Raw genomic sequence first — 12,589 nt, 5'->3', positions numbered from 1 at the left:
CACATTACTGTGAAATACAGACAGTAATACTCTTGTGAGTAAATGTGGACAATATGTGGGGATTTTAAAATTTTATGTGGTTTTTTATGTGTTTGGAGAAACTCACCAGAGGCACTATTGCACCATTTCCAAGGAAGGTGGCTGCCTAACTGACCAACTACAACTTTGAGTGGGATTGAATGAATGCCTCTTGTGGAAATAGGAATAAATTTTTCTGAGACCAAAACATGCGAGAATGCCCAAGAAATTACTGCTTGGCAACTGCAGTGGATTAGGAAGATGAATGATTGTTCTGCGAGGATTTCAAGGGCCCTTTAAAGGCTTATATGACCTGTTAGCTGTAGATAGGAAACAGTGGAGCTCAGAGATGAGGCATTAAGCCTTTCTGAACAGAAACAGTGTTCCCTTAGGCAAGCAAGAGCTGCATGCAAAACAGAGAAGTAGAGATGTGTTGGATGAGATTGGCTCATGCTTCCAGTGGCACTGTGAATAGTGTTATTTAAAAACCAACAAAAAAACTGTGCACAGTTGTGTATAAGCTTTCGTAGTCTTGTGCTCTTACTGAGCTTGACTCTTATGGGACTGCAAGGGAATCTGGAAAGCACCTAGAACTGTAACAGTGTAGGATAAATTTAACAATGGAAAATTATTGATGAGGATTTTGGGAAAGGAAAATGAAATAGCCTAGTATTCTGGGTTAGCAAATATATGTATTCATTCTAACAAGTAAATATGCCCTTAATTTATGTTGACAGGCTTAGATTAACATTCTTATTTTGCCTTAATACTGCTAATGAGCAGCAGTATTAGTGAAGTTTCAGTAATAAATTTGAAATCATTAGCTCTTGGTTAAAAAGTAGCTATTTCAGTCTGTGTTGGAAAAATTCGTAAGTTTGGCAGGATTTCTATACATATTAGGATTGTTTGTTAAACCTTAATGTTTTTCATAAGTTTGCTCAAGTATGAAGTATGGAATTCAGCAGCCTAAAAAGCAGACATTCTGAGCTCCCTCTTCTGTGTAACAAAGTGACGTTTGGAACTGCCTATTTGAAAAGCAATTCAGTGTTGTGGTGCAACAAGATTGCATGTAAAACACATTTTATTTAATAATAATACAGAATATTATTTGAATAAATATGGTGTCTAGAAAAAAATAGATTTTTTTTTTTTTTTGGCTAGTTTGAATAATATTTCAGAAGGGGTTGGTGAAATGCTGGCATGTTAGGAGTTGATCCTGAGCAGTGTTGAGTAAGGAATGGGAAAGACACTGGTATGAGTTGGCCTGCAAGACTTCGTTGTTCCAGTTTTTAGTCTGCAGAATTGGTGCATCAAGTTAGTTCTGCTTTCTCTACTTGTTTGTTTCTCCTCTTCTCCCCACACCTTCCCAACATACTAGCCAGGTGTTCTTAAAATAAAGCTGGCTATTCTGAGGCTATTAATATTTATACATATATATGTAGTATGCATCAAGATTGTATTATTAAATTGGGTGTTGTAGTCTATCTTTTGTGAATTTGAGTACAAACTGGCGAAAGAAACTGTGATTGATTGGACTAAATTCAATTAACATGCTCTCATTAAAGTTCTTTTTGGCTGCCTTTCTGGTACCAAAATAATATCAAGTAAAGAGCTACAGTGAAACGGGAATCTTAGTTCAGTGTCATTTAGTAGTCTCAGTATGCAGAATGCCATTTACATCTTCCTGTATACACATCTCAGTAGGAATGACGTGCTTTGACCCTTTAGACTTTCTCCCATTATTGTATCCTGCTGAAATGGCATTATCCTGGTCCCAGAGCCAGGAGAATGCAGAGATTTCTGGAGTAACTGCTGCATGTATGCAGGATGGAAAAGTCTTTAGGTACCCGTGAAAGCAAATGTGATGTGCAGTTACTATATAGAAGAATGATCTGTAATAGCAAGTGGAGAATACAGGCCAGCAGAAATTCTGGACAAAGTTTAGAGAAGCAGTGAAAAATCTCAGATAGGAAGCTATAGGTTGATTATAAGTCTTGGCAAACAAACGAACAACCATCAGATTAAATGGTGGTTTTTAATATTTTCTTTGCTATTTTCTCTTGCCTCCAAAAGCATATTGTGATGCGTACAATCTCAAAACAATGTTGATGAAGTAAACTGCCTATCTGTTCTGTTCTCTGTAATTGTTCTGCTTGGTTATTTGACCAGAGTTCAACTTTGAGCTGAAAGTCCGATGTAGTCATAAGTTTCAGTGTTGCGGGCAACGTTTTAAGTTTGGCAGATGGAGAGAGTCATATATAGTATAATAAAAAAAGGTTGCATCACTGTATAACCAACATAAACTCCTTTGTTATTTTGATGGAATCTGATGTAATCTTTACAAGCAGAGCTCATACCATATATTTAATTTTTTCACTTCTTTTTGTCATACAGGGACATAAAGCCTGATAATGTTCTTTTGGACATGAATGGCCATATACGACTGGCAGATTTTGGGTCCTGTCTGAAAATGAGTGAAGATGGCACAGTATGTATGAAGCAGAATTAAATTGGGTCACTGATAGTGGGATCTTTTAAGCAACTTCCTGGTCCTAATGCTATTAAATGTATTAAACTATTAAACACTTTTAGTGTAAGCTTTTTGACACGCTAAAAATTGAGGGAAATGTTCAACAAATTTATAAGAAACAGTTTTTGAAATCTTTGTTTCCTGGCATGTGGTGTCCAGCAGTTTTGGCACAGACTCAGGTCTTGGTGGCATTCTGTAGTCAAAAAATGTCTTTCCAGAATTTACCACCTTAAAAACAAAATGAATTGGAAGGAGCTATTGAAACTTCACGTGAACCCTTAAAGTGTGTTCCTAGAGCTGCTCCTAGAGCTGCTCCTCCACTCCCTGATGGTCGAGGCTTTCCTACTACATGGACAGACACAAGGAAATTAATTAGCTATTCCCTATATTGCATCCACAATTATGCTACGTAGGTATTAAACCAATTTCAAACCTAATAAAAATAGGATACTACTTGCCCTGGAAACTTGTTTTGCTATTTTCAGCTGAAACTGTAAACTGAAACTCAGGCATAGAACTCAAACTGCCTGCTTATTAATTTCTCATTTCAATTTCTGGCAAACAGTTGCAGTTGAAAGTGTAAAAGCATGTGTACACACAGGCAAAACATTTTCTTGGCTTCTTGAAAACAGGTAAAACTATTTGGAGGTTTTACTGTGTGCAAATTAAAATGTAGACTTTGTTACTTTCTTAATACATTCTTTGTTTCATTGCTGTGATTTTTTTTTAATAATTAACTTCCTTTTCTAAAATCATGTACTGATGTCTCTGTCAGAAATACTAAAGTATGAGTGAGAATGTTGCTATAGAGAACCTGAAAACTTACCAGAATTATGTTTGCCTTATTTTTAAGGTGCAGTCCTCTGTAGCAGTGGGTACGCCAGACTACATCTCCCCTGAGATACTGCAAGCCATGGAGGATGGAATGGGAAAATACGGGCCTGAATGTGACTGGTGGTCACTGGGGGTCTGCATGTATGAAATGCTTTATGGTGAAACACCTTTTTATGCAGAGTCATTAGTGGAAACCTATGGGAAAATTATGAATCACGAAGTAAGAAATACCTTCCTCTTACTGTATTTGCTAAGATTGTAATGTTTACAGTGAAATTTACTGCTTATAAATATTGAAGTGATGGCAGTTCTTTGCTTTCTCATGATGATGTAGAACCGTATCTAATTATGTAGATTTGTTGGTTCCATTTTTAGGAATGTTGGCATCTCTGAAAGGCAGAATTTGATTTTTTTCCTCTAAATGGTAATGTTCTTGTTGAAAAGTCTAAGCAGTCTTCATGAAACAAAAATTAAAACCAACTCTTAAGGTAGGCCCATTGAAAGTTTCTTCTGGAGTGTGCTGGAGAAATGAAGTAATGCATTGTTTATGCAGCTGTGCACATTTTCTGTCACATCAATAATCAGTACAAAAAAAGGAAAGAGGCAAGTCAGCTGGTGTGGACATGAGCTGCATAAAGAACATGAGGTCAAGGGGGAGTTGCCCAGAGGAGAAGTGGCAGAAAAACATGAACTTTTGAGCTGTATGAAGAACATGAGGTCAGGGGGCTTTGTCCAGAGTCAGAGTGGTAGAAAATTGTTGAAACTTCTGGATGCATTTTGAACATTAGGGAATAAGAATAAACCAGTTCACAATGTCCTTCCAGAGGTGTGGTAGGAGGGTGTGATTATGTGCTGGTGTTTACAATAATGTGCTCTCATGGTGAAGCAGTGGTGGATAGGACATTAAATCCTTTCTGGAGCTGTCACCCTTGCAGTGATCAGTGTTAATCTCTCTCTTGCTTTAATTTCCTCATTTAACTAATTGGTGGCAATCTTTTCTGTATTATGATCGGAATATGTAATCAACTTGGGGCTAAATGCTATCTGCCTGGCTGTAAACTGTTTTTGAGAAAGTTTGAAGCTGTTACCCTGCAGACTTAATACTGTAGTCTCATTTAGACATGAAATCAATGTGGTTTTAATTTTTTTAATTGACATTTTAAAGTTTAATATGAATTATGCTGTTTTGGTCCCTAGCGGTCTCATTGAAACCTTGAAAGGTTGTATTGTAGAACCATAAAAGTACTACTGACCTTTACGAAAGCAAACTTCTTGACTATACAGTGGAAGTGGTAGTAAACTAAAAGACAGAAAAAGTTTTCCCAATTTTATCTGGAGTAATTTCGTGTATAACAATGTTTTGTGAAGGATTGACTACCATCTTGGGGTTTCAAGAGCAGAAATAAATAAAATCTCAAGCAGTGCATCTTCAACAGATCAGTGGACCTATGACTAGGAGTATCAGTGAGCGGATGCCTATGTTGCACAGTCTTTAATGTACTGTAAGGTGTCAGAACTCCTGTATGTCTTCCAGAAAGAAAAGTTGCCTTTTCTTAAGGGTTACTGTAACGGCAGCTGTTTTCAAACAGATTTGTGTTAAAGGAATCAAGAAGAGATTACTTATCTTCAAAATCTATTTTAAGACAACAGATCTATCAGTGGTCATACTGCATCGTACTCTGCCACTGCTCAGTGGATATAGAACAATTCTGTATATTTGTTTGCAGTTTTATTGGTGTAATTTAGCACTTTCTTTTTTAAAACTGTCACTGAAAATTATGGAACGGATTCCTCTAAAAATTTCTCAATTTGTTTTGTTTCCTAGGAACGATTCCAGTTTCCATCCCATGTTACAGATGTGTCTGAAGAAGCAAAAGATCTTATTCAGCGACTTATCTGCAGTAGGGAACGTAGGCTGGGACAGAATGGAATAGAGGATTTTAAGTCTCATGCATTTTTTGAAGGACTTAACTGGGATAACATCCGAAACCTAGAAGCACCTTACATTCCAGATGTTAGCAGTCCATCTGACACCTCAAACTTCGATGTAGATGATGATGTATTAAGAAATCCAGTGAGTCTTTTATATTTTAGTCATTTAAATATCATATTATATAATCCCATTATAAGATTATAATAATATTGGGATTGGTTTTTTGTTGTTGTTGTTTTGGTTTGTTGGTTTTGTTTTGTAAAAGGATCTAGTAGTGAATTTGTTAATGTGTTGTGCTAATGAAATGTTTTGTTTTAAAATCTAAAAATCCATGAAACAGATTCCCAAGTCTAGCAAATTTAGTGGTACCTGTATGTATGTGACATGGATATGCTCTGTGGTGCAACGTTACAGCAATGGGGAGTATTCATATTGCAGTCATAATGGCATGAATGCTCAAATGAAGGTCACAAGTAGTTGTGCTATGTGAAATTTTGGAAGAATGAAACCCCACTCAACTATTGCCATTTATGTGATAACTAACCCAGTTTATCAACTGTTATCATTTAGAAAAATAGCTCACAATTCCTGAAAACCCAAAATGAAGAGTGAGGTAGAAAACATTATTTTTTCACATTTGAAATGACTTATTTTTCACATTGTAGCATTAAATAATGTGGTCACTCAAAGCTTATTCAGGCAGGAAAAAAGCTGACATATATTTGCCCTTTTAATTTACCTTTATAAGGAGCTTGTATTTTGTTTTGTTCTTTATCATATGAATATGATCTGTCTTCAAGAATACATACATGCAGCTTGTAATCACAGTTGTCCTGGTGAGAGAACTGAAATCGATGCTACTTCAGTCACTTGAAAGCCAGAAGACTGTTTTTGGGAGTGAGGGTGTTGGTGATCCCTTCCTTCATTTTTTTTCATGGCCACTTGTTCATCAGTTTTAGTCCAAGAAATGGAGAACTTTTGGCTTGATTTTTTGATTACGTGTCTTGCAGTAACAAGCATACTAAAGCAAACATCTTGCATTTTCATGCCTGGTCACTTTAATTGGGAACTTGAAGTTTCGGGTTTTCTTTTAATGGTTGCCTTGTGCTTTGAACTTGCTGAAATGCTGCCTTTTCAAGTGCCAGCTCACAAAAAAAGAGGCTTCTAAATTCAGGTCATTATATTAAATGACCTAATCTGAAATAAGGTTCATACAAGGACAATGGAAGGCTATACAATGAAGCATAATTGCCAGTTGTGAATTGGTAAGCGCTAAGAAGAATCTTTCCATCAGCTGTTTCTTTTTAACTATTGAGACTGAATCAAATAGCTTTAGCTCTGCATGGGTTCTCTTTTGGGTTTTCATGCATGTTATTTTTATGCAGGAAGTGGTGCCACCGAGTTCTCATACAGGCTTTTCTGGACTGCATTTACCCTTTGTTGGGTTTACATACACAACTGATAGGTAAGCAAAGGATATGTTGTTCATTAAAGTCACTTCCCAAATACAGCTAATTCTAGAAAGATCTCATTTTTGTAACCAAGCAGGAAGAAGTCTATATGTGTATCAGTGGATGAACCTCTATCTCACATGAATATTTCTTGAACATATTTCGATCATGTTTTCCAAGATTAGATGCTTTTGTATTTAATTTCCTTTATTTGAAATGAATGAAACTTAAGGGACTAAATGTGTCACATGTAAGTAAGCACAAACTTGCTCTTCCTGCGCGAAGAGGCTAAAACCAAGTCTTGTCCATGTTGCTGGTCTGCCAGAAACAATTCAGGATTAGTTCATTGCCTGTTGGTAGGCAACATTAACATATGTAGTGTTACTCTTAACACAGATTCCCCATTTTAAGGTGGTTCTGAAAACAGGCAAAGATAACTCACTTTGCCCATCTTTGAAGTTGAAATGAGTCTTCATCTGACTTCAGAGGTCCCTCAAATACATTCTTGTGCCTCTGAGTTTGAGGTTATTTTGCCCTATTTGTTATTCTCTTCTTTTCCTTTGCTGAGATTTGTTATCCTCACAACACTGTTGCAGAAAGGACCTGTTGCACATATCTTATTTCTTAACTAAATCCATCTTTGTCACACTTGAAACTGAACTTTCTGTTTTGTTTCTCAGTTCTTTCAATTGTGGACATATTCTGCTTGCTTTGCTGTTAGGTAGTAACTTCTGACAGAGAGGAGTTAATAATTATAATTATTCAAACAGTTTGTAAAGTTAACATATGTTAGCATAATTAAATACCTGAATGTGAGTCTCTTAATTCATCAGCAACATACACAGTAGTGTTGGGGTATATCTGCTCTGACAGTTCTCTCAACAGTAACAGTTTTACTGGGTGTTCTTCTAAATTTAAGTTGCATAGTGTTTGGAATCCCAACATGTCACTGCTGTAGACTGCTGAGAGTATTAAAAGATTTTTACTTATGTTGTTTGTTTTCAGCTCTTTATCTGATAGAGGCACATTGAAGAGTGCAATGCAGTCTGACACTGTAACCAACGATGTGGATGTACAGCGTGACTTAAAGAACACTTCACAAATAGAAGGTTATGAAAAGAAAATACGGAAGTTAGAGCAAGAAAAGCAGGATTTGAACAGAAAACTGCAAGGTGAGTGGCTTATGGCTTTTTGGATTCTTAGCTCTTGCTATTGAGGAATCGAAATGTATTTCACTGAATAACTTTTTCTCCTTTTCTGATTTTAAAGAATCTACACAGACAGTGCAAAGCCTCCAAGGACCAGCGTGTGTTACAGTAAATACAAACCGTGATAGGGAAATAAAAAAATTAAATGAAGAAATTGAACGGTTGAAGAACAAATTAACAGGTAAGCCTCTGGCATGACTAGCAGTAATTACGGTACTACAGCTTAATGTTAGTAGAAGTAGCAAAATATATATTGTGGTTTTGTAGTAATTACAATTAATGTTATTGAGGTGCTTAAAAAAAATCTTAAAAGTTTAGTTGAATAGTTAGAGGCATTTCAGTTTTTCCAGGCAAGTACTTAACCTTTATTCCACTTCTACATCCTGATACCATGTACTAGTATGGAGAATCTAGAGTGGAGTGAATTGAGTGGATGGGTTCAAGCAAATATTTTTGGTCATGTTGGTTTCCACAAAGGTCTCTGGAGATCCTGATTTCTCTCTTTTTGAGGAGTATATTTTTGGTGGAGTTTTACTGGATGTATGTGTGACAGAGAATACAGATTAGTTGCCCTTTAGTAATATGAGGGGATAAGTAATGGTGGAGATGTATAATAATAATAATACTGCATGTTTAAATATTTCTGAGCTGCTGCTCCCTTTGTGTTTTTGTCTAGTGATGCATTAATTAGGAAGCATTGCAGAAAAATACTGGCATCTGTCCTGAGAAGGGACTGACTCATCTGTATCGCTGAAAATCTGTTGCTTGACAAAGCTATTAGTTTATGCATACAAACCTTCTGTTAGTGTCTAATTTTTAAGTGGGAATCAGTCATATGCTAAATCATTGTTCTGAATCGTGATGGGTTGGCTAAGAGGTTTATAGGGGCCCGTAGTATATCATGAGTTCAGATGCCAAGTTACTAATACCCAAGACCTCCAACTGTTGTCCTCCATTCACAAGCAGTTTTTTTGTAGACCTATTTATTTTCTTGGTCCAGATTCCGTGTACTTTCTTAATTCATTATCTTGGTTTGTGTGTCAGTCAGTCCACTGTTGGTCACAACTGATATTTTTTCTACGGTTCGGCAGTGCTACTCCCTTTGTAAGCACATCTGTTGTGAAATCAGCTTTGCTCTAAGTGAGAATTCAAAAAAAAAAAAAAACCAAAAAACTCTGAACTCTATTCTTGTGCATTCTAGAAATCATGTTTGTCTAAAGAGTTTGATTAAGGTGCTACTTCTGCAAATGGGTCAGGTTTATCCAGTTCTTCAGCGTATTGTGTGCTGTTACATATTGAAATCAGGCAGTATAGTCTGTGGAGTGGGAGGGAGTTTAGCACAGCTTCACACTAAAATGAGAAAAGGAATGCTACTTCAATTGCTACAGCAGTGCTTGGGATCCCTGCATGCATAGGTTTGATTTCCAGTTCTTCCACAAATGTCACAATTTCAGTGAGACACTTATTCCTGTGCAATTTCTTATTTGTACAAAATAAGTAGTAATTAAAACCAAATGGAAAGTGGCAGTTCAATTTCTTACCAGCTCTTAAGACTAAGCAGAATATATAGAGGGGCAGTTATCTTTTCTGCTTAACAGTGATCAAATTTTTTTAATTTTCTTTGAGACTGAGAAGAGAACTGCCAATGAGAACATTCTGGTAGGAATATGGGCAGTTGGATTTCCATTCTGCTTCATGCAGAATGGTGTTGCCTTTCCAGATCTTCAGCTCTTATCTACTCTAGGATAAGTAGATATGGAAATAAATAAGCTCTAGGAAATAAATAATTATTTCCTGTCTTGCTGGTTGCACCAATAAATGGAGTCTTGCTTGTCATATAATGAAAACTATTTAGGAGACAAATTTCCAGAACTGGAATTCAAACGACTTGAGTTAATTCAGTGTTGTCAAAGGCTAGAAGCTGCATTTCTCAAAACATAAAACACCCCTGTGCTAAGGCTTTTTTTTGCTTCAAGAGAGAACAGTCTTTGGTAGGCATGGAGTTGTTTGTTTTTAATATGTTGAGAAACTTAAAATGACATGGAGCTGCTGGTGCATCGGAGTTACTTTTAAGCTGCCTAAAATGGAAAGAAGTTCATTTTCCAAGCGAAGTTATTCCAGTTTGCTTAAATAATGTTCCTTACTTGGTGTACATTTGGGACCAGTTACCTTTATTATGTATTACTCTGCAGATGTAAGTAAACTGGAAGGACAGCTTGCAGATGCAGTGGCTTTTCGACAAGAGCATGAGGACTGTATGCATAAGTTGAAAGGACTGGAAAAGCAGTGCCGAGTATTACGGCAAGAAAAGGAAGACCTTCATAAGGTATTGATCCAAAGATGAATATGTTTAGAAATGGTCATGCAGAATAGTTCCAGAACAATTTTGGTTTGATTACAGTTTCAGTGTTAAAAATATTGCTGTTTAAAACTATAAAACTATAAAGTGAGCTTGTTAGTCTTGCAAGCAATATACTAGTTTTCCAAGGTGCACACTTCTTTTCTTTCAAAGTAGGCTGACATCCTAATAATTTCAGATATGTTCTCTTAGATGGGAACAACACCTTTTTATATTGGCTTGTTTGGTATGTTTCTATCTTTTGAAGACAACTGGAGGTTACATATCCATGCAGTCACACAGAAGCTAATAGACTGTATAATCATAGAGCTCACTGAGATTTTGTTTGCTGGAGGTGGGAGGGGATTTTCTAAGGAATGATTTTAGTTTAACTATTTGATTTTCTTAAGATATTCCAGTTTACACTGACGTTAAATTTGCGAGTCTGTTGCTTGTCATTAGTTTTGTAGATGCTGAAAGGCGTATATTTGAATGAGTTAATAAATTCAGTTGCTGTGCCAACTTGAGCCCACTTATTCTCTGTAATACCAAAGGATTAATTACTGCTTAAGGCTGAGGATGACTTTTATATTACCGAATTGTCTTACTGTTGTGCAAATTGTACCTTTATTTGTTCCCTAGAGTGTAGTGGTATGTTAAGTTAGGTCACTAAAATATTTACAGTAAAGTAAATAGAGGCTTTGCATTTACTATATACCACTTCCAGTCATACCAAACTACCAACTATTCAAATATCTAGTGTTGAAGACTATGTATTGCTTGTATGGCATTCAGATGGACCAAAAATAATCCATGGTCAAAGACCTCTGAGTTGTATTTGAGTCTGATTTGTATGAAAGACTTCTGGAATAGCAAAAGTCCTCTTGAAAATGCCACCCTAGAAATAGAATTACTGTTGTCTTGGTATGCTCCTGCAGCTGTTTCAATTATCTATTTGTGTAAATTAACTATTAGAAATATTTGAATTTATCTGAGAGGTTTGAGTTTTCAAGTCATGCTTATGTAGATTCACTTTCTTTCTTGAAAAGTATAAACTGACTTCAATTTTTATATATGTATGTTTTTTAAACCAGCAACTTGTAGAAGCCTCAGAGAGATTAAAGACACAATCCAAAGAGCTGCGGGATGCCCACCAACAAAGAAAGCTGGCTGTGCAGGAATTCTCCGAGCTCAGTGAGAGGATGGGAGAGTTGCGATCCCAAAAGCAGAAACTGTCCCGACAACTTCGTGACAAAGAGGAGGAGGTGGAAATGAGCTTGCAGAAAAATGATGCTATGCGACAGGACATCCGCAAATCAGAGAAAATCAGAAAAGAGGTAGCTCAATAAAACAGCTGACAGTGACGTGTTTCAGCTGCTGCTTGCCCTATATCTCAGATGTGATTTTATTGAGAAATGAGGAGCAGAAACGATAATTTACTCTGCTTATAAGATATTGCTCTGATAACTCTTCCACATCACTTCACCGTAGTTCACAAAATAGATCTTGAATTAATTTCTAGAAGTTTTGCTATTGTATCAGGGAACGTGCAGAGTCTACTTTATTCTTTGTACTCAGGCTGATTTTAATCTTGAGGAAACCATTCTTGCTACCTGCCCAGCCTCTTACTTCTTTGTGTTTTGATTCCTGCAGACTCTGAGTTCCAGTCAGCTTGAAACCTAGAGTGCTCAATGCCTTGATGTGCTTTATGTTGGAGTATTTTCACTTCAGTTTTTTTTCCAGCTGAATGTTTCTGTTTACCTGGAGGGAGGAATAGTGATACTGACTGAATAGGCAGTTTTCCTTACTCTTTTCTTAGTCACTGTAGAGAGTACCTTTGTAAATATCTTTAAGCAAGTTAATTTTCTGATTACTATCGTAGGCAATTTACAGTTTTGAATAAGAAGTGGATAACTGGAAGAATGCTTAAGACCCAGTTATCATGGTTAACACAGTGTTTTAATCACTGAAAAGCTGTCATATTTTGTGTGTTCTATGGATGAAGTTTGAAAAGGAACTTGAGCTTTGTAAGTGGTGCTAGAAAACCCAGGGGAAGTTGAAGGACAGATTATGAAAATGTAGTAAGAGGTGAGGTATTTCAGACCTGTCTGTGAGTTAGAGGTGGTACTTAACTGGGAAAGATGTAGGGCCACAGTACTATATTTGACAGTGCATTCTGCCCTCCTCTCTAGAGCTAGTTCAAGTGTTGTTGTATGTTTCCATGAAAGACTTGATCATCTGTCTTTGTTCCTAGAACTTCCTCTGTCCTTTCTTTCC

The 12,589-nt window shown here is 36.5% G+C and overlaps 1 protein-coding gene across 10 annotated transcripts in view; it reads left to right on the top strand.

The window, feature by feature from the left end:
* CDC42BPB (CDC42 binding protein kinase beta) overlaps positions 1 to 12,589 on the top strand; it is an 86,117-nt gene that overhangs the window by 44,314 nt on the left and 29,214 nt on the right. For all 10 annotated transcript variants that reach the window (XM_040701295.2, XM_040701294.2, XM_040701293.2 and 7 more), the window contains exons 6-13: positions 2,413 to 2,506; positions 3,402 to 3,602; positions 5,208 to 5,456; positions 6,701 to 6,780; positions 7,772 to 7,938; positions 8,036 to 8,155; positions 10,167 to 10,300; positions 11,407 to 11,649. In XM_040701295.2, coding sequence (XP_040557229.1) covers positions 2,413 to 2,506; positions 3,402 to 3,602; positions 5,208 to 5,456; positions 6,701 to 6,780; positions 7,772 to 7,938; positions 8,036 to 8,155; positions 10,167 to 10,300; positions 11,407 to 11,649 — 1,288 coding nt within the window. The remainder of the gene's footprint in view (positions 1 to 2,412; positions 2,507 to 3,401; positions 3,603 to 5,207; positions 5,457 to 6,700; positions 6,781 to 7,771; positions 7,939 to 8,035; positions 8,156 to 10,166; positions 10,301 to 11,406; positions 11,650 to 12,589) is intronic.

This window comes from Gallus gallus, chromosome 5 (assembly GCF_016699485.2).
Source record: "Gallus gallus isolate bGalGal1 chromosome 5, bGalGal1.mat.broiler.GRCg7b, whole genome shotgun sequence".
In the NCBI taxonomy this organism is placed as follows: Eukaryota; Metazoa; Chordata; class Aves; order Galliformes; family Phasianidae; genus Gallus; species Gallus gallus.
The sequence above is the reverse complement of the archived record's forward strand: the minus strand, read 5'-3'. Positions and strand labels throughout refer to the sequence as shown.